Source organism: Musa acuminata, chromosome BXJ2-5 (assembly GCF_036884655.1).
Source record: "Musa acuminata AAA Group cultivar baxijiao chromosome BXJ2-5, Cavendish_Baxijiao_AAA, whole genome shotgun sequence".
NCBI lineage: Eukaryota > Viridiplantae > Streptophyta > Magnoliopsida > Zingiberales > Musaceae > Musa > Musa acuminata.
This window is the reverse complement of record NC_088342.1, coordinates 46,268,406-46,288,051: the sequence shown is the minus strand read 5'-3', so window position 1 is coordinate 46,288,051 and position 19,646 is coordinate 46,268,406. Positions and strand designations below refer to the sequence as shown.

General features: G+C 36.2%; 2 protein-coding genes across 3 annotated transcripts; one reads left to right on the top strand and one right to left on the bottom strand.

The window, feature by feature from the left end:
• Positions 1 to 1,066: 1,066 nt before the first annotated feature.
• Positions 1,067 to 11,395, top strand: LOC103986320 (uncharacterized). Of its 2 annotated transcripts, none has more exons than XR_010487178.1 (8): positions 1,067 to 1,543; positions 7,275 to 7,422; positions 7,582 to 7,773; positions 8,825 to 8,953; positions 9,454 to 9,623; positions 9,780 to 9,910; positions 10,764 to 10,930; positions 11,006 to 11,395. XR_010487178.1 is itself a non-coding variant. In XM_009404290.3 (8 exons), the coding sequence occupies exons 1-7, from the start codon at positions 1,342 to 1,344 to the stop codon at positions 10,866 to 10,868; spliced, it is 1,077 nt and encodes a 358-aa protein (XP_009402565.1). In that variant the 5' UTR covers positions 1,068 to 1,341; the 3' UTR covers positions 10,869 to 10,878; positions 11,006 to 11,395. The 2 variants fall into 2 exon arrangements, 1 of the variants encoding a protein (XP_009402565.1); XM_009404290.3 differs by having other exon boundaries at positions 1,068 to 1,543; positions 10,764 to 10,878.
• A 1,557-nt stretch (positions 11,396 to 12,952) lies between these two features.
• LOC103986321 (geranylgeranyl transferase type-2 subunit alpha 1) lies at positions 12,953 to 19,494 on the bottom strand. Its single transcript, XM_009404291.3, has 8 exons — positions 19,338 to 19,494; positions 19,109 to 19,268; positions 18,855 to 19,021; positions 18,651 to 18,755; positions 16,847 to 17,650; positions 16,554 to 16,740; positions 14,324 to 14,510; positions 12,953 to 13,547 (listed from the first exon to the last, which is right to left on the bottom strand). Exons 1-8 carry the CDS (start codon positions 19,442 to 19,444, stop codon positions 13,159 to 13,161), a joined length of 2,106 nt encoding a protein of 701 aa, XP_009402566.2. The 5' UTR covers positions 19,445 to 19,494; the 3' UTR covers positions 12,953 to 13,158.
• Between the last annotated feature and the right edge of the window lie 152 nt (positions 19,495 to 19,646).

Sequence of the window (19,646 nt, the reverse complement as noted above, 5' to 3'; positions counted from 1 at the left end):
CATATATATATATATATACATATATATATATATATACATATATATATATATATATACATATATATATATATATACATATATATATATATATACATATATATATATATATATACATATATATATATATATACATATATATATATATATACATATATATATATATATACATATATATATATATATACATATATATATATATATACATATATATATATATATACATATATATATATATATACATATATATATATATATATACATATATATATATATATATACATATATATATATATATATATATATATATATATATATATACACTTGAATTTTATCAAAAACAGGTTTTGAGAAAAAAAAATTGGAGACCTATTATTTTTTAAATACTATAACCCTAAGAATTATGTAACTCATATTTCACCTTTTTAAAAAATTTCAATTTCAGAAAAAATCTTGCAAAGAACTTAGTAAGGCCTATATGATAATCTTTCTATTTCTAAGCCTTTAATCCGTAAAAACTTAAAATTATGTCATTATTTTATAATAAGTTTATTATTTTTTTAAATATTATATTCTTATTAATTTTTCAATATGATATAATTTATTAGTTATTATTTATTATGAATCGATCTAAGTTTTGAGTCGATTAAATTAGTTCACCTGAATTTGAGTTAAAAAAAAAAGAGAGATCGAGCAAAAAGATAAATAAATAAATAGATGAGCATATTTTTTATTTTAATCATTAGAGGAAAAAAACTCAAAATAGGGATGTCCTTTTGGAAAATAAATAAGTACAATATTTTGTTTTCGGAAATTATGATTTGGAGCGCCACGTCCCTGCTCGTACCGGAACGCGTACCCTAAGTCGGGAAGGATGAAAGGGACTCCATATCAAATATTACTATATCCGATTTCCAAGGACTGCGATGCGCCCAGACACACGGCCCCCGAGTCCGTCCCCAAAAGCTTCTCCTACCATCCAGCCTCTCACGTTCCTGACGAATGGGGCCCAATGCAGGCTCAAGGAAGCTATTAATAATATTGTTATTGTTTAATTTTCTTCGTTTCTTCGTTTCTTCGTTCGTTCTTCGTTCGACCGCGGTGCCGTCCACAGCGAATGCGATTCCCTTCCCGACTAAACTGCTTCTGTGATCTCAAAAGAGTTGGATCGATCCGAACCCCCTGCTCGCCTTCCAATTCTGTGCCGCGGTGGTTGAATTCATCGCAGCGGATCGATGGGAGGATAAGGTGGTAGATTCGTGTGATCGTTTTCCTTCTTCCGTTTGTTTCCTCAGGGAAGGAAGGAGGGAAGACCGGGGGAGAGAGAGAGAGAGAGGGGCAGCGATGAAACGGTTCAGGAACGGGGAGATTTGGGGTTTTGAGGCGCAGGCGCCGACGGGACCCGCCGACGGTGTTGTCCTTGGCGTCGACGGGGGCACCACCTCCACCGTCTGCGTCTGCCTGCCCGCCGCCGGGCCGCTGCCGGATCCCTTGCCCATCCTTTCCCGCGCCGTCGGTGGGTGCTCCAACCACAACTCAGTCGGAGGTATTGACTCTCAAAATTTTCCCATATCTAATTTATCTTTAGTATTTTAATATATTTATTCTAATCCGTAGAAATTTCTAATCGACCGCCGCTCGCATTCTTGTACCGGTTTCCCACTCGGATGAGACGCTGATCGGCGTCTCACTCCTATATACGAGAGGAGCTTTTCACTGATTTTTACAGATCAAACTCTGTACTATGGGTGTATACTGATGATATCAGATCAAACTCTGTACTAGGGATGCATACTGTTTTTTTTTTTCTTTCTGTTACTGATATGAGATTGAAAGATAATTCATGACTGCCCTATTTATATCTTAGGGTGGAAACCTTAGCTAATGCGTGAATGTAGGTTGAGATATCTCCTTAGGAAAACGTGTGATATTTCTATTTTTTGAAAATTTATCTTTATTTACTTAAATTAAATTAAATGGTTTTCTTGATTGGATCCAACTATGTAATTCCCTTACCCTCTCTGTTTCTTAGTCTTTTTGCCCTCTTGGGTGCATGCCAAACCATAATATGCGTCCTTCACTTTTTTGGCATATATAATCTAGTTGAGTTTGATTCTTATAACTCTTTCTACTGTCAAATCTTAATGGCATTTTGGTTCTTGTCGCCTTTAGAATGTGAGTGGGATGGCTTTGGTTTGTATCATGTTGCCATGTCAATGTTTTGTCCGACGATATCTTGCAGCCTTTTATCAAACATAATGGTTGTATGTTGTTCGATGAACTTATCTTCCGTCATCTTAGTCTTTGTGGTCCTCTGTTTGTTGTTGTTCTCCAATGCATCATTTTTAGGTTATAATAATTTGTATACGTTCCACAAGTTTTCTCTCATTGTGAAATGTAATATTGCTTGACCATTGTGGTGAAACTACTATACAGAAGAGGAGGGAGACTATTTTGCTGTTGCCAATCTCCGGCTATACAGAAATGAGCAACTACCATGGCTTACTAGAGAAGTTGAGAGAATATGATGAGCCAAGAAAGAACAGATGGTTTGTCCTTGATGGATAAGATAATGACTAAAATGTTAGACAGATAAAAAGCTTTCTCTAACGTATTAATATCGGTAGGGAGTCCTTTCTAAAACATTCTTTTGTTTGTTTTTTACTTGGGGATCAACTAGACGGTAATAATTAGTAATCCAGTAAATCATGCTCAAGTAAAGTTCTTTTTTCTTTTCCCAATTGCTGGATCCTAACCTGCTCAGAGGTCTTATATTTCACGCTGCTTGGGACTTTTCTTGCTTTTTAAGAATAAAGTTGTCGAATATGAACTGAGAGGTCACAACTTGAGATTTTTCTTTGAAATCTAGCAAATACTTAAGCCTTTATCTGGCCTTGGGCTTCTATCCCAAATGTGGCAAATGCCTCACATAGGAGAGGAGTTGGCATCATCAATCTTGGTTCTTAGAGGAACATTTGATTATTATGATTCTTGGTTTAAAAGATTCTTTGATGATGTTGGGACATTGTTGAGATCCTAAATTCTTTTCTGTAGCTTCTTTTTGCTTAAAACTATTAGCTTTATCATTTTATATTCTTGCAAGGAGAGGATCCATTTTACTGAAGGGACAAAGTGGTATACCTGCTTGATAAGAACTTGGGAGAAAGCTTTCATAAAACTGATTTTTTTTCTTGTATGACGTGTTCAATAAATATCATTTGCAAACCGTTCATGGGGATTTATTGTGTAATATTGTGATGAATCTATTTTAAGCCAAATCAATTTGATAAGACAGTTTTTTCTTTATGATTTTTATTCATGATAGCAAAATGCAAATGCGAATTCATTTGATCATGTTGGTTAAAAGTTAATTAGTTATATGTTTCAAGGTTCGTCTTATCGGCCTGTACCAATCTATCGACCAGCTGTCGGTATGGTATGTACCGAGGCGTGCTAACATAGTATATATCGGTATATTGATATGTATTGATGATACAGTAAAATCACTGAAAATAGCTCCAAAAATATCTGAAAAATAGAAAAAGTTAGATTAAGGTTTTTAAGTTAAAAATAAATATAAATTAGTATAAATTTAGCATAAATAATCTAAATTAGGAAAGAATAGTGACACATATCTTTTTTAGGCTTTAAGGAATAGCTTTGTGGTACGTTTCGAACCATCCTTCCATTAATATTGAATTATCTATAAATAAATAATTTGAATTGTTGGATTATTTTTTAAACAACTTAAGCCTTAAGATTCAAATGAATTAAGTAATCAATCGGTGGATGTACCTAGTTGTACAACTAAAAGGAATGACGGGACTTCACGGACGGTGGATCAAGGTCCTTGATCCTATGTATTTGTATATTAATTTGATATGTTTGTCGGATCTAGTCCCGAAATTGATCCCACATAGTAGATTGATATATCGTTAGCCATTAGTGCATCAATATGATGGTTGTAGTTTGATTGTCGTGAACCACATGTGTTCATGACAGCTCCTGAGGCAAGGATGATTGTGGCATGTATTGGTGTTGAGCATAGAGAATTTTAGAACTTATACTTTTGTTATTAATCTGCTGCTCTGTATCATAAGATCGATCATCGTATTATTGCTCAGAGAAATATGACCAACTATCATCGTATTGTTATTAGCCGTAAAATTCTTCATAATACGATGACTGTGAATACGACGAGCTTCACTCTGTGTCTACGTTGTGTAAGCTTTATCACATCTACTCAAATTCATCCACTATTTTTTCCTTCGCCTTCCGTGTATAAACTTGACTAGTACTTCGTTGAGCTCTATAATTTGATTCTTGGGTAACATGTATAAAGTGTTACTCCTTGGTCCATGCACCACCCTCAAATTGTGTAGATGGGACCATCGACTCCCCAATGCCGCTGTGATAATTGGTTAAGGTATTGTTGTCTATGTCGTTGTCATGTCTCTAGACTGAGTGGGTTGTTGAATGTGATTGAGAATGTGTTTTATCACCTGACTCGATTCTTTCCAACAGTGCGGATTGCCTTTGCCTTTGCACATTAGGTGGATGATTGTGACGGTTGGGTGTTTAGTTCCTCGAGTAGTCTGACTCAATATTGTTCGACTCCTTCTACCACGTTTTGACCAAGGGATATCTTCCTCCTATTAGGGATGTGCTTCCTCTTCTTCTATTGCCTTGATGATAAAACGTACAGGACATGGAGGATCCCCTGCCTCATTAAGTAGAGGATCCTCTTAGTTCATCGTTGCTTCGATCCACCCTAACATTGGCTCTAAATATTCATTTTAGAATTAGAGGTTGATGGAATTAATCTTTGTTTCCTCCGACTCTTTGTCCGGCTTGGCACAACGCAACCTTAGTCACATATTATAGTTGACATATACCAGTTTCTCCAATCGTCTATACGATAATCTATTGCGGACCTTCATGTGAATCAATTCGAATATTGACCAATTACGTTCACAACCACTGGATGTCGTTATTTGTTGAAGTACAGGAATGACAACTTTATGAAATTTGGTACGTCCCCTCCAAATTATAGCCACCACTCGACTGCAAAAGGATTTAAATAGGATTTTATTAGCATAACTAATAATTAATATTAAATATAGTCTATAATCAACATGTGTGTAACTTTTCCTTATCAGGATCCATATTCTAATGACACGATACAACTACAACGTCGGAAAATAAACCAATTGTTTCTCGGAATAATCAGCCCTTTATAATAGCATTGACAGTATTTGACAAGAGTCAATATATAACATTTTTTAAGTGTCGATAATAAATCCAATCACGTTCCAAGATTATACTAAAATTGAATGGTCGGATTTAGATAATACACTGCAAGATAAATAATTTTGTTAGTAAGGATTTTTTAAATATTAAAAATTATGAATTAAATTACTCTGAATATGAATTTACTTGCATTATTAATGTCTTGATCAATATGAACTTCAGCCTTGCGATCAATGATTTGTAAGTATTGCTCGTCCTTAAAACCATCCTTGAATGCTTTTTTGACCTCATATCTGGTTGTAATCATCATATGTCTAAGATAAGACATTTGGGGATGTTTGTCCATATCGATCTTATGAAAGACAATGTAAAGTAGTTCCACTCCTGTTATGATTTCATTCACGGTATCCCAAAATATAGAAGAAAAAATAGCCTTTTCTATCTTTTTTCCATCGCTCAATCTCGAATACTTAGAATCGGACAATTCCCGTGAGATAACCATTGCCTTGAGGCCTTGCCTCTTTTGCTGTATTGACTTTAAGACAATGAAATGTATAGCAAATCGAGCGACTCCAGGTCTGGGTATCTTACCATTTATATACATTTGCATCAAAGAGTGGATCCGATGATGATTATATATAAACTTTGTGTTCGATTGTGCTCGAGCTACACACTTGCTGATTGATAGTAGCTTGCCAGTATCCTTCGGCATTAGATCTATGCAATGAGCTGCACATGGAATCTAAAACAATGTTTTTCTTTTTTTCCATCAATTGTAAATCGACCTTTTTAAAATTGGCTCTATCGTCGGTGACTATATGAATAATGTACTATAGTCCGATCTCCTCTAATACGGTATCCATTAGGAATCTTGTCAGAAACATTAACTGACTTATGAAAAACCATTCATCTATTGCAATACATAAGAAAATTAATGATACTCATTCTTGTTGGCCCTATCCAACTGTTACACATCAGTGTCACCTCATATTTGTCCCACTGCCTCTTGAAGGAGTTGATCTTATCTTTTAGTTCTGTCACCTCATCTTCTAAATACATGTCGTGGATCTCCTTCGGTGTTGGAGGTTGGATCTTTATGTCAAACTTTTGAATAGAGGAGATCATGCTCTGATAATATAGACCTTGAGTTGTATTTGCTAGATTCTTATGGAAATTAAATTATTTTGCAATTGCCTTCCCAATATCTCACTTCTTTTCTTTTGTATATACATCATCAATCCGTGTCTGCTTCGCTGTTTGTGGAGGATAGATTTGCAGATTCATATCAATAATATCTGGTGCTAACCTCCTGCCAAGTCAATCTTATTAAACTACGGATTCCACCCTACCTCATATTAACAATTCGGATTAATTGAGGGGCAGTTGGCTGCCTTATGTTAGCCGATCGACCTCTGGATTCCTTGTGGTGTAGACCCATTGCCACCACGATGCTTCCACTATGAGTCAGGTCGCCGATGCCTCATTGCTTCCTCATATATGTATTGATGCTCCAGTAATGCACAAATTCACAAATCGCAACTTTGTTGAGTTTAGGAGAGTGAAAATGAGAGAGAGATATGAGTGAAAGAGTTTGAGAGAGTGAAATGAGTTAAAAGAGAGGAGAGGAAAGGGTTTAAAAACTCTTTCCTCTAGTTCAAATGGTCAAATTGACCATTTAAAATGGGACAATCTCAGCCCTTGATTGGTAACAGTCGAAATCCGACTATTACCATTCAGTACAGGTCAATAATGATCTAATTTCAACTATTACCAATTGGTACAGATCCCATATCACCCGATATGGGGTCATGTAATGGTACCACCTGGTATAGGGTGATCCACGTATTGGTCCCCTTGTTGGACCAATATGTGCCACCCGTACCGGGCAGTACAACTCTGTACGGCAAACCCTGATCTGTTTAGCTACATTATAGATAGAACTCAAGTAATGTGGCATTGTGGCATGTACCTTTGCTCTAAATTTATGACTGTCAAAGGTGTTATAGTGTATAGATGGTGTTATGCAGAAAATGCTGCAAGGGAGACCCTAGAGGAGGTTATGGCTCAAGCTCTTTCAAAGGCTTGCTACAGTCGTAAAGCTGTTCGAGCAGTCTGCTTAGCCGTATCTGGAGTAAATCATCCTACAGATCAACAGAGGATACTAGATTGGCTCCGGTGTGTATGATACTTTTACTTGAAAAGATGAACTTCCTATACTTCTGTCGTTGCAATTTTGAATCCTTTTTGAACATCGTCTTAGATGCTCTCATGACTTTGAAGACTTTCAAGCCTTGATTTACATCTGAATATGCTATTTTTTTTTTCTTTTCACAGAGATATATTCCCAAATAGTGTCAAGTTTTACGTTGAAAATGATGCCGTTGCAGCATTGGCCAGTGGCACAATGGGAAAGCTCCATGGCTGTGTATTAATTGCAGGCACAGGCACCATTGCTTATGGGTTCACTGAGGATGGAAAAGAAGCCAGAGCTGCTGGTGCAGGACCAGTCTTGGGTGATTGGGGGAGGTTGTTTTTTACTCGTTATCTTTGCTAGCCTAGTTAAATTGGATTTTTGCACATACACGATGTATAAAGATTTATCATCCATTTATTGTTTGCACTCGACAATTTTCAGATTGCACCTCACAACTTCATTGTTGACCACAAACTGATGCTAGGTTTCTCCTAGTTTATATATCTATTGAAAATTGAGGATTGGGTGATACCTGGAAATTGTTGTCTTTCTAAAATTTAGATGATGTAGATATTGTTGAATGAAACAACTAAACTGCATTAAGATGATTATATTTAGCACATATAAATGAGAACACAAGTATTGTAGTGAGAGATGACAGATAATTAATATAGTGAGAGATGATGGACAACCACTAAATTGTAACTTTTTGTTAGCTGTCTAGACTTTCCAACATGATGTTCTCATGCATTTTTGATATTTAGGTATCTTAGTATCTCCTTTTTGATATTAACGCTATACAAAGTTAAGATCAAATGCTTTTATGTGGACATTGTTATAGAAATGTCAATGCCTTACAATTTGGTGTTGATTGAATTGATAATTCACAACCTGTCCATGGTTTAGGTATCCTATCAGATTTTCCAGTTTGTAACATAACAGCTTTGTGCTTGAGTGGAGATAGAAATAGTTCTGAAACCAACATAGAAATAATTCTGATGTCGAAGTGAACTTCTTTGATGTGAGCCTCTTTGATGTGAAGTGAACTTTCTCCTGAATCCTTGATCATTTTATTCCTGATGTCGAAGCTTTTCTAGGAACATGTTACCTGTTGCGGCACATTTTGCAGAGATACTAGTCAGATTATTATGCATTCTGTTGAAATGTGGGTCTATCTGCTTGCTTAAGTAGGCATCAGTGTCTCCAAACATGGTGTATTTTTCCATGGAGGTTTTAAAATAACATGCATTATTCAAGCACTCTAAACACAAATGATACTTGAATGCCCTTATTGAGCATAACTTTTGTGTTAATCATATTTTCCTATTCTTCTTTCTTGTTGTATGATCATGGGAAAATTTACTGATATGTGGGCATATGCAGTGGATATGGCATTGCTGCACAGGCATTGACTGCCGTGATTAGGGCACATGATGGTCGGGGACCTCAGACAAAGTTAACGAAAAGCATTCTTGACATGCTTGAGCTTCCTTCACCAGATGAACTGATTGGGTATCCCTTTAACTTCTAGATCTATTGCATGACTAATATGATATGATGTTCTTGTTTCAAATTGGAATCTTCTGTTATAGTGGTTAAAGGAATATTTTCCAAAAAAAATCTGGAAACTTAGAAGCAGAAAGAACGAGATTGCTGTGCAGGCTAGTTTACTGACACATGCATTGATTGCTGGCAGTTTTAGAAATTAATTATCTTCTCAATATTGAGTGATTGCTTCCCCCTTCAGTTAATTACTTATGCAGCTACTTGTAAAATTTTAATGAAATTGCTAACATATGCAATCATTTCATTGAGAGCATATGCGTGCTGCATCAATTCTTGCCTATAGGACACATGCAAGATAAAGGAAAGCTGAAAGGCATATGTTTATAGCAAGGAGCTGCCAGTATCTTGCATAATCTTTTTACGGTCAGACATATAGAAGTGCTTCTGCTGTAGCTAACTTATTGTGATTAGAGAATTCAAATAATTCTTCTGTCTTTATTGCACAGGTGGACTTATGCAGATCCCTCATGGGCTCGTATTGCTGCACTTGTTCCCATTGTGGTATCTACCGCTGAAGATGGCGATGAAGTTGCAAATAGGATATTATATGACTCTGTACAGGAGTTGGCAGACAGTATCATAGCAGTTGTTAGAAGACTTAGATTGTGTGGCGAAGGTGTAGTGTGACATTTGACTGCATCGGTTGCAACTTTCACTAAATGTTCTTGATTGTGTGATTCTTTGAATGTGATTTTCTTTCTTTGACCATTTTTTCCCCTTTTGGTATGTAAGTCACATTCTCCTGTAGATTAAAGGTGCTCTGTATTTGCAGATGGCAAAGAGGCCTTCCCACTTGTTATGGTTGGAGGTGTTCTTGAAGCTAATAAGAGATGGGATATTGGAAAGGAAGTTGTAAACTGCGTTTCCAAGATTTTCCCAGGGGCCCTACCTATTCGACCCAAGGTTCACAAACATTAGCCCACCCCTCCATCCCTTTTATCTTGTCTGTTTAGCTTATTTTAGATACAGTCGTTCAAGTGTGTTCCTTCTATAAGTTTTCATGTGATACTCTGTTCTGATACTTTTGTTTACATTTTCTGTTTATCTCATTTTAGATATTGTCATTCAAGTGTGCCCCTTTTAAAAGTCTTCATGTGATACTCTGTTCTGATACTTTCCCTATAGATTGGTTAAACTGGTAAACATGAAACTGAGTCCATATTCACACTCAAGATACGAAAAAAGAGGAGAAAAAAGAGAAAGCCACCATGTCCATTCTTGTTTGTCTTCATAGATCAAACAAAAAAGATACGTAAGTTTGTGCCACTGCCTTTTTACTTTAATGTGCATATGAACATATCTCAATTATATTTGCCATTCACAAATTGAATAAGAAATGAAAAGAACCTGTGGATTCAATAAGATGACTGAAGAATGTATAAGATGCAAACCCAAAAAAAAGTAAAAATTTGTAATATCTGATCCTGTTAAATGCACTTAATAATACCAATAGCTTTACAGTTCTATTTATTTCTTTGGTTAGTTGTTAGTTTCAATAATGTGGCAAACACAATATTGCATTTTTTGCTGAAAAAAAAGCACTGTCATTGATCTTCATCTGATTTCCTTTTGACATCTTAGAGACCTATGGCAGAGCTTGATCTTGTGTTTTGGCTTTGAACCGGATAAGGGTACTAGGATTTTATGAGCAAAACCTGGGTTTCATAACTTTCTATTAAAATTATACAACTTTGCAACCAGATCCATACTTGAGTCATTCTTGTTTTCTCGCCACTGAGCGCTGAGCTGTTTGCAGCTAGAGCCAGCAGTTGGGGCAGCATTGGTGGCCTGGAACCGATCCATGAGAGAACTTAACGATGTTCGGGAAGGTGATTCCCCTCAAATATCGGTGCTACAATAACAAATATTGGGTGAGTATCAACTACAACTTTGTTGAAAGTGAAGACTCCACACTCTTCACAGGTGAATGAATTGCCATTTGAATCTTATTCTAACAAAACTATCGGTAACCCGAGTGAGTTCATTGAACTGTTGCAGGCACCTCATCAATTGTTATCGTCCCAAGGAATATATGATGCTATGATATAAATGGGAATCAACTAGGTCAGACCTACATGCTATTTCACAACTCGTTCTTCCCAACAGATTGATATACAGTTTGTTGTTGTTGTTGCATTGTTTTTCTCGATACAAGATGGCATTACTGGATCCAATACTTGGGTTGCTTCATCACATATGATTAATGTGTGTCATTGGATGTTGGAACTTGGTTAGGTATGGTATTGTACATATCAGAAGCGTCAGTCGGCGCATCCGTTTGGAGTGCGTGTGCATTAGGGAATCTCATGATGACAATGCTGAGTCAAAGTGCTCGGTGGGCTCTTCATGTTTTATCATTGATTTCAGTGTGTGGTAATCTTGTGAACATCGATCGTGCGTGTTGGAGGACTCTACAAACATGTTGTGAGCTAACCTTTTGATTAAGCTCAAGTTGGTCATGAGTTTGAGGTGGGGAAATGAATGGATGTCCAACAAAAGCCCTTTTATTGTTTTGAGTTAGTGAGACAGAAGAAATATAGGATTTGTTGGGTTTATAAAGCTCAAGATAAGCCAATATAGTTGGCGAATATGAGGAGTCATTCGAGGCATCAAATATTGTCAACCTTGTAGGCCACTTGGTAGACAGACATGTTGGGTCGATAAGATAATTTGAGTGGGTGTTGAGTTGTGTAGCTTTGTGTGATTGAAGTGTTTGTTACTTTGAATATGAGTCGTCATTGGAGCTGTCAAATTGTGTAATTCTTGTAGGCCACTTAGTAGACATGAGAGGGTGTTGAGTTGTGTCGAAGGTAAGGGTTGTTTTATGATTGAGTTTGTTTGCATTGGAGGCGAGAGATGTGCTATGATTGGTTTCGATCATGTTGAATATATATAAAAGATATTGATGGTCGAATTTGATCACATTAGATATAAGAAAGAAAAATTTTATGATCGAATTTAGCTACATAGATAAGGGACGCTTATGGTTGAATTTGGCCCCATCGAGGATGAGGGAACGTTCTATAGCTCGATGCATCTATATATGTTTAGATCATGTTAGAATCATAATAACACCAAGAGAGAGAGAGGATGAAATAATATCATAGTAAATTAGAATCGATTTCAAAATTTGATCGATAAATTCGTATTAGAAACACAATTAACCAAAAATATGAATAAGGGTTATGAGTAAAATAATTGAGTAAGCAAACACAAGAATATTAATTATCATTGTTATAGTTTTTTTTTTTTTAACAAGTTTAAGAAAGAACTTTCACACCCACTCTTTTACAAGATCTTTCATCTCCTACTACTTAAAATCGTCTCGAAACTTAAAAAGAGAAATAAATTCAAACAGTGCTCAAGAAGAGAGTTTACAATACTTTTGTGCTTAGAAATATGTACTTTATCAATCAAGCATGAATAGGATATTTATATACCTCAAAAAATTTTAAGAATAAAATATGTACTTTATCAATCAAGCATGAGTAGGATATTTATATACCTCAAAAAATTTTAAGAATAAAATATGTACTTTATCAATCAAGCATGAGTAGGATATTTATATACCTCAAAAATTTTAAGAATAAAATATATACTTTATCAATCAAGCATGAGTAGGATATTTATATACCTCAAAAAATTTTAAGAATAAAATAAAAAATTAAAATCTTTGAAATTTTAAGTACTAACGATACTACTACCAACATCGAACAGTGCTACCGTCGTAACGAGACCACAAATCATGATTCTAGTATTTTTTGACTGAGTTAGACGATACCACTACTTGGGCTTGATAGTACCATCACATTTAGACCATAGATTTTACAAAAATTATTATTCATGTGATTTATATTTTTAACATAACATGTAATTGTCTTTTTTATTAAATATATTTAACATACCATCCGACCAATCGCAAAAACCAAAACCAAAAGCAACAGCAATAGTAAAGACTTTGCAGTATTCATTTTCACTAAGCCAGAATAAGCTTGTAATTGGAAAGTCAATTATGTCAACAACAAATTAATCAAACTCCATATTTCATTGGCTACCACTGCCCTATCTGTTTTTAAGGTAAACATCTCGCAAAGTATGAGGCACAACATATGATAAATGAAGCTTCACAAAATTTTCAAGTCAGATTGTAATCATCTTACACGTTTCCCATCAAGCCATTTCAGAGATGGAAGCAACTCGATCGCCAACACACTAAATTTCTCATTCAGGACTGCGTTTCCCTTTATATCCAATTGCGTTAAGCGCAACGCCCTAAAAAGCGACGTGACTTCCCAGTGGTCACGCACCTCCGTATTTTCCTTCTCGTATCCGACATTGAGTTGCTTTGCATCCAAAGTATGTGATAATGGAGATGAGCAGAGGTACCTTGTTGTGTCGATCGCATGAGCACCGATCATGTTGAAAGAGACATCAAGTACTCTCAAGGAACTGAGCAGCTTTAGGGGCTCCAGGGCTGTAAAGCTGCTTATTTGATTGTTACTGAGGTTTAAGCAAGCAAGAAGCTGTAATGCCTCCAAACCTGTCAAAAAGCGAGCAACTTCTGAGGGAAGGCGGAATCAAGTTGTTGCCACTTGTAGTAGTAAAATAGATGTTCCTAACGTTCCTACTGTATGATTAACCATAGTAGCAATGTCCTCTGGAGCTTGAAGTCACCAAAGAATACAAACAAGTGGAAATAAAGAGAGAAATCATAGAGCAGTATGTCGAGTCAAGAATTAACAAGGGTGAAAATCAAATTACACCAAAAACATGGCATAATTATAACAAAGGGAAAAGATTGAGGTCCAAAAGAAGAACCTAAACAATAATTTATAATGGTGTTATCCAACAGATCCCATTCTTCAACTGGGAAGTGGTGCATATATTTCCCAAGTGTATACTTGATACAATAACGAACAAGGAAATAATTTGGAATAGCTTTACACAAGCCATTACTTTATAGAACAAACATTTATAACAGTTAGGAAGATAAAACAATTCATTGTACACACGTTGCGATGCTGCTAGAAAACTGTCAATCTCTATGTATCAATAATTCACAAAAACTCAAACTATAGTTTGTGCTGCAGCAATGAGTATTCACATGTTTTAGTGCAATAGAAAAAAATCTTGTTCTTGGTGCATCATGTCATGAGAATTTAAATATTTAAAATGAAGAATCCACTAGCAGGAACACAATATCATGCTTAATTTGACTCCAAAAATAAAAAATCTATTTGTGACTGAAAATTTTCTGAAGCAACATGATTAGAAATCTACTTTTGCTGCATCTGGAAAAAGACAAGAATGGCTGACCTTCAACAGACCGAAGTTTGTTATGACTCAGATCTAGCATCTGGACCCACAATATATTCTTGACAGATCCAATCCGTGTTAACGATAGCTCATTGAGCCAAAGGCAATACTGGCAATGGAAACTTGAGGAAGTAGGTTCATCAAATTGCCAACAATGCTTAGTTAAAGAATCTTTATCAGAAGTCAGCTGCAAAATAATCACAAGAATAAAATTTGTGGCACTTGATACAATATATTAGTGCTATATCTTCATAAACATCTCTCTACATGATATATCTTCATATATAAAAAGATGAGCAATATATGGAAGATATAAAATCCATGTCAAAGCCTACTTCTCAATTACTTAGTGGCGGTGTATGCATGCCGTGTTGTGTGTATCCTAGGTCCATGGTTCATGGTTGGACCTGATTATGAAATTTAGTAAGGTTAAATGTTTCTTATTTATAAAATCCTATGGATCACAAGTCCATATGCAAATTATGAGGAGATATTTTCTGTAAATTCAAGGGTTGTGTCTGATGGTATAAATCATATGCATATTTCCTGATATGGCTTCATATAATCTACTCTGCAAAATGTCTCACTTATGATCCTAAAAAGCTATAGAGCACACTTTCTCTGGGGACCTGGGAGAGGAAAGCCTCTATCAGACATCATTTATACAAAGTTCAATTCACATGGATTTTACTTCTAAAACTATATTAGTTATCATAGCAACAGATAGAATCCTACAACACATTCACACAAATAATGACTAGCAGTATCCAAGATAATAAAAAAAGGATTATGTTGATTAAGCATGTTTCTGTTTGATGGGTGGTGTTAAAAAATTGGATCATCATTTAATGATGGATTTATAAAGTAGGTACACTGCATAACCATGTAGAGCATAGAGCCTTGTGGTGATTTAAGCGAAAAAGTAAATAACTATGAGGGCTGGATACTAGAATAAATTAGAGAGCTAAAACCTGTTTACCATCAATTTACATGGAGATTTATAGATAATAAACTTGTCAAATTTGAATTACTTTCTCCCCAACCATCACCAGATAACTACATTTATATAGTTCTGGATTGTTGCTCACCAACCATCTTTCCTTGTGAATCATCAAGGGGGAAAAATAGATTAAATCCTTATAGCTACTGTCAAATTTGATCAACACTAGGTCATACTGTATCTTTTTCCGAAGCCAATTGGAGTAGTTGCCATGAAATTATAGTATCAATGAGTTATGAAGGATCGACATGTTTAGAAGCTAGATGAATCACAAACAACTCTGAGAAAGTTACTCTCTGTGGTGTATATGTATAGATCACTCTCCATTATTTGATTTGAATTGGTACTTTCCATGAGCCAGGGGGCACACGCCCTCCTATGCCGTCAGATTGTTACTAATTAGTATGACTATATACAACATGTGCATGCATTCATCTCTTATGTTGGTAACAAGGTTGAATACAGACCCATACCAGGCACCAGCCACCTTATGGACAGTGGAATGTTATACTACGTTTTATTGCCAAAAAAAGTGGGGAACGAAAAAGGTAGGGTGGAAACAGTGAAGAAAGTTAATGGTAGTTCTTCCTTGTATTGTTCCTCTTTTCTCTCTCACTACCTTGGAAAGTCAAGTTCAAAGTTTGAAACTGTTGAAGGTTAGGATCTATTGTTCATTATTCAAACTTTTATATGAACCAGTACTACAGGTTCACTCTGTTTCAGGACTGTCACTTTTAACTGGTTTAATGTACTGGTTAAAATTTCATTAGTTTCAACTTTCAACCAATGCTAACCAGTATGCAGGTGAAACTGGTCCATCTACTGATTCTTGAATGTACCAGTGTTCTGTAGCACTAAATACTGGGACCATTTGCATAAATACTCAACTTGACCAAATTTAACATATAATTTATTCCATTGTTTGTACCTTGCCTAGGTTGAACCACACTCATTGTCAAAATCCAAAACTAATTGTCACAGCTCAAGACAAGGAAGACACTCATGTAAGCAGAATGTTGCTCGGACCACACATACCATTCCCTTCAAGCCAGAAAAGCCTAACATCAAAATAAACAGCATTTTATCATTTGTTCTTTTAATTATCATAAATTGTTCTGTTGGAGACTTTGAGAAGTTTCACAGCTTATGATCTTCACCAACACTCGTAAAAGCACACAATTCGATAAATGAAGTTAAAAGATATTAAGACAATTATAGCATCAATCTTACCTGATCCATTAGAATGACACTTTGTTCATCTTCATAGTATCTTTTATGTGACGGATCCAACTTCATCAAGTCATCATAGAGTGTTAAGACCTCACCAGAATGAGTCTTTATATGATTATGAGATCCATTTGGAACCATTAAGTCACGAGCAACCAAGAGCCTTGCTAATGTTAGTTTCACAAATTTACTGCAAAAAAATTAATGAACCTTAAGTCAGGAACAGATGAATCACCAATATATAAACAGCATCAAGCAAAATTCTTAAGCCATTTAATGGGGCAAAAAGGACAAACCTATCTTCATCATTGAATTCCCTGAAAAGCTCTATCTCATTGGACAATGTCTGTAAATTCCACTTGAAACCTTCTTCTGCATGGTCCTCATTGATGCTTAGCTGATCAAACGACATCAGACAAGGACTTTCCTGTGGGTTACATATATCAACATATTTCCAGACAACATTTTCCTCAACAGATTCTTTGCTGGTCTGTTCTAAACTATGACTCCTAAATGTAACTGTAAATGTGAACTTTGAAGGAATTTTGCAATCAGAAACATCTGATGACACAATATCCTTATTCCTATCAAGGCAAACCTCAACTGGATAAGAGGTTGAACTACTGCAATTTTCCTCAGGAACTGTGAGAAAAGTCACCCAACAACAGGCTTCTCCTGAATTATTAGTTGAGAGTGGCCTCCAATTAAGATCTTCATTTGTCACAAACACGGAACTGACAATAACAGTAGATGAATCTATATTTTTTACAGCTTTATTGAAATAGAGAATGATGGGAAATGTTCCTGTATGCAATAAAGAGAAGGATCTGGAATTTGAGGATGGAAACAGTTGGCAACCATCGATCTTATTGCTCTCAGATAAAATCAGATCCGATTTATGAGTAGGCCATGAAGAGATCAGCTGTGGATCATCAAGACAAACTGTCTGGTCCAGAAGCCAGAGATGATAGAACCATCCACTTTGATCGCTTTGGTCAGTGAAAAGGGCATCATGTACTAGTTCATACTCCTCTGTTAAAGTATTCTTCTTAGAATCAAAGCCCTGGGACTTTTTCTTTAGCAGATGTGATAGAAGTGCACTGTGAACATGATTTGATAAAATGGAATTAACAGCCTACCACAACATATGGCATAAAGCTTTGCATCCACCAGAAGATACAAGCAAAAAATGCAACAGGTGAGACAATAGCAAAAAGAAAACACACATACACACATGATATAGATACCATCAATATCATAATATAGTAAACGTTGTTCCTTTACGGGAAAAGGCCTTTTTTTAGCATTATACTACGATTTTAATTTGTTTCTTCATTATTAAGCTGCTATCAAGCGTCATAATACAAGAATAACTCAAACTACAACTGATGGTTAAGATTCAGGCTGAATATAGGGGTTTGAACCAAGGACTTACCTGCTGGAAACAGATACAACAAAAAAGCCTCAAGTCCGAGATATTTGTATACAAAACATTGCATCTTTTCCAGATTCAGCTATGAAGCCAAAGCATGTGGATTTCTTAGATATTGTCACACTCAAAACTGTAGTACCAATTGTTATGTTTAATTTAATGTACTAAAAAATACATATGCTTTGCCAACTTTAAAGTTCACATTGCTCCTGCATTTTAGCTTCAGCCAACAATAGGATTTAGGTGTCATTACTAGAATCAGTCATTAGCTAGCCTACACATCCAACCCTTATTCATCTTTCAAATGATTCATCTCTTGTGAATAAGAATAATAAGTTACAATTACAAGTGTTAAAGGATCAAGAAGAGCATTTCAAAAGTTTTCTATGTTTATTTAACTATAGAAATATATATTTGTCTGACTAGTAGAACATATAATACATACATCTTTAAGTTGAAAGAAATTTATCCATCTAGAAAGCTGCATACCAAACAAACTCTGTATTTCTAACAGATGCATATCATTGACGTACAAATATGAGAAAGATTGAAGAAAACTACTACATTATTGTAACACCTCAGATGACTATTAGAAGGCCCTAAGAAGAGAACAAAGAACTACATGTTCCATCTTCTCCAAAAAGGAGAAAGAATTATATGATCCATACCTACGATTATGCCAGGCTGAATAGTTGCTGAAATTAGTGTCGATCATCTTCTTTGTGAACTTCAGCTCCTCCTCCTCGGGCACATTCTTCAACTTTGCAACAAACCTGAAGAACAGAGAAAGTAAGATTCTAATAAAGCTTGATCCAAATTATCCCCACGACTAATAAAACCAGAAAAAGAAAACCCTAGAAACAAAATTAGACCTGCGGTAATTCCATCCGTGAAAATTCCGTTGATCCGCGTTCAGCAGCAGATCCAGAAGCCTGAACTCACGCTCGAACTCAACCGGCATGAGCCTGCGACCGAGCACCCATTTCCGGTGGTACCATGCGGCGTAGGACTTCGGATTCGTTCTCAATGCTATCTCCACCTTCAAAATCAAAAGCTCGCTGATAAAAAAGAGAGCAGAACTTGAGAACTACTGCGCCAATTGAGAAAAATACGGATCGGAGCTCACGACTCTTAGCTCGTCCTCGATCGCCGATTTGAGGGCGTCGGGATCGTCGACCCCATCAAGATTGTGCTGGAGAGAGAGCTTCCGGTAGTTCCAAGCGGTGTAGACCTCGGGGTTGATCTCCAAAAGCTTCGAGCAGGAAGCAAGTGCCTCCTTGGTGTACCTGCGTCGCCTCAAGGATCAAGATGCGGGAGAGTTAGCAGATCATCCTGGGAAGAGGAAGAGGGATTACGTGCGGTTTCGGTGGTTGTGGAGGAGTTGGGCCTGGAGCTCGCGGAGATGCGCGGCCTTAGCGGCGTCGTCCTTCGGCCGCGGGTCCTTCCGCGGCCGGCCGTGCATCGCTCCTTAGCTCGTCGTGGCCGCCGGTTCCGACGGAGTCTTTCAGCACAGCAGTAGGTTATATAAAAGGAGGATCGAGCGTGTTTACCGGTCACGAAAAATCTTATTCCGTAATAATAATTATAATTATAATTATAATGTTTATATATGTATGTGTTTATAAATTTTAGTGATGTCTTCACGAGAGTCCTTTTAAGCCTAC

Bases quoted from the DNA above. Each gene is read 5' to 3' on its own strand.
- LOC103986320 (XM_009404290.3), top strand. From the start codon at position 1,342: ATGAAACGGTTCAGGAACGGGGAGATTTGGGGTTTTGAGGCGCAGGCG. The intron at 1,544-7,274 runs GTATTGACTCTC...GGTGTTATGCAG, and splicing joins CAACCACAACTCAGTCGGAG to AAAATGCTGCAAGGGAGACC. The intron at 9,911-10,763 runs GTTCACAAACAT...AGCTGTTTGCAG, and splicing joins CCCTACCTATTCGACCCAAG to CTAGAGCCAGCAGTTGGGGC.
- LOC103986321 (XM_009404291.3), bottom strand. From the start codon at position 19,444: ATGCACGGCCGGCCGCGGAAGGACCCGCGGCCGAAGGACGACGCCGCT. The intron at 17,651-18,650 runs GTATGGATCATA...TCATGTTCACAG, and splicing joins TCAGCCTGGCATAATCGTAG to TGCACTTCTATCACATCTGC. The intron at 16,741-16,846 runs GTTTGTCCTTTT...ATTTTTTTGCAG, and splicing joins GAATTCAATGATGAAGATAG to TAAATTTGTGAAACTAACAT.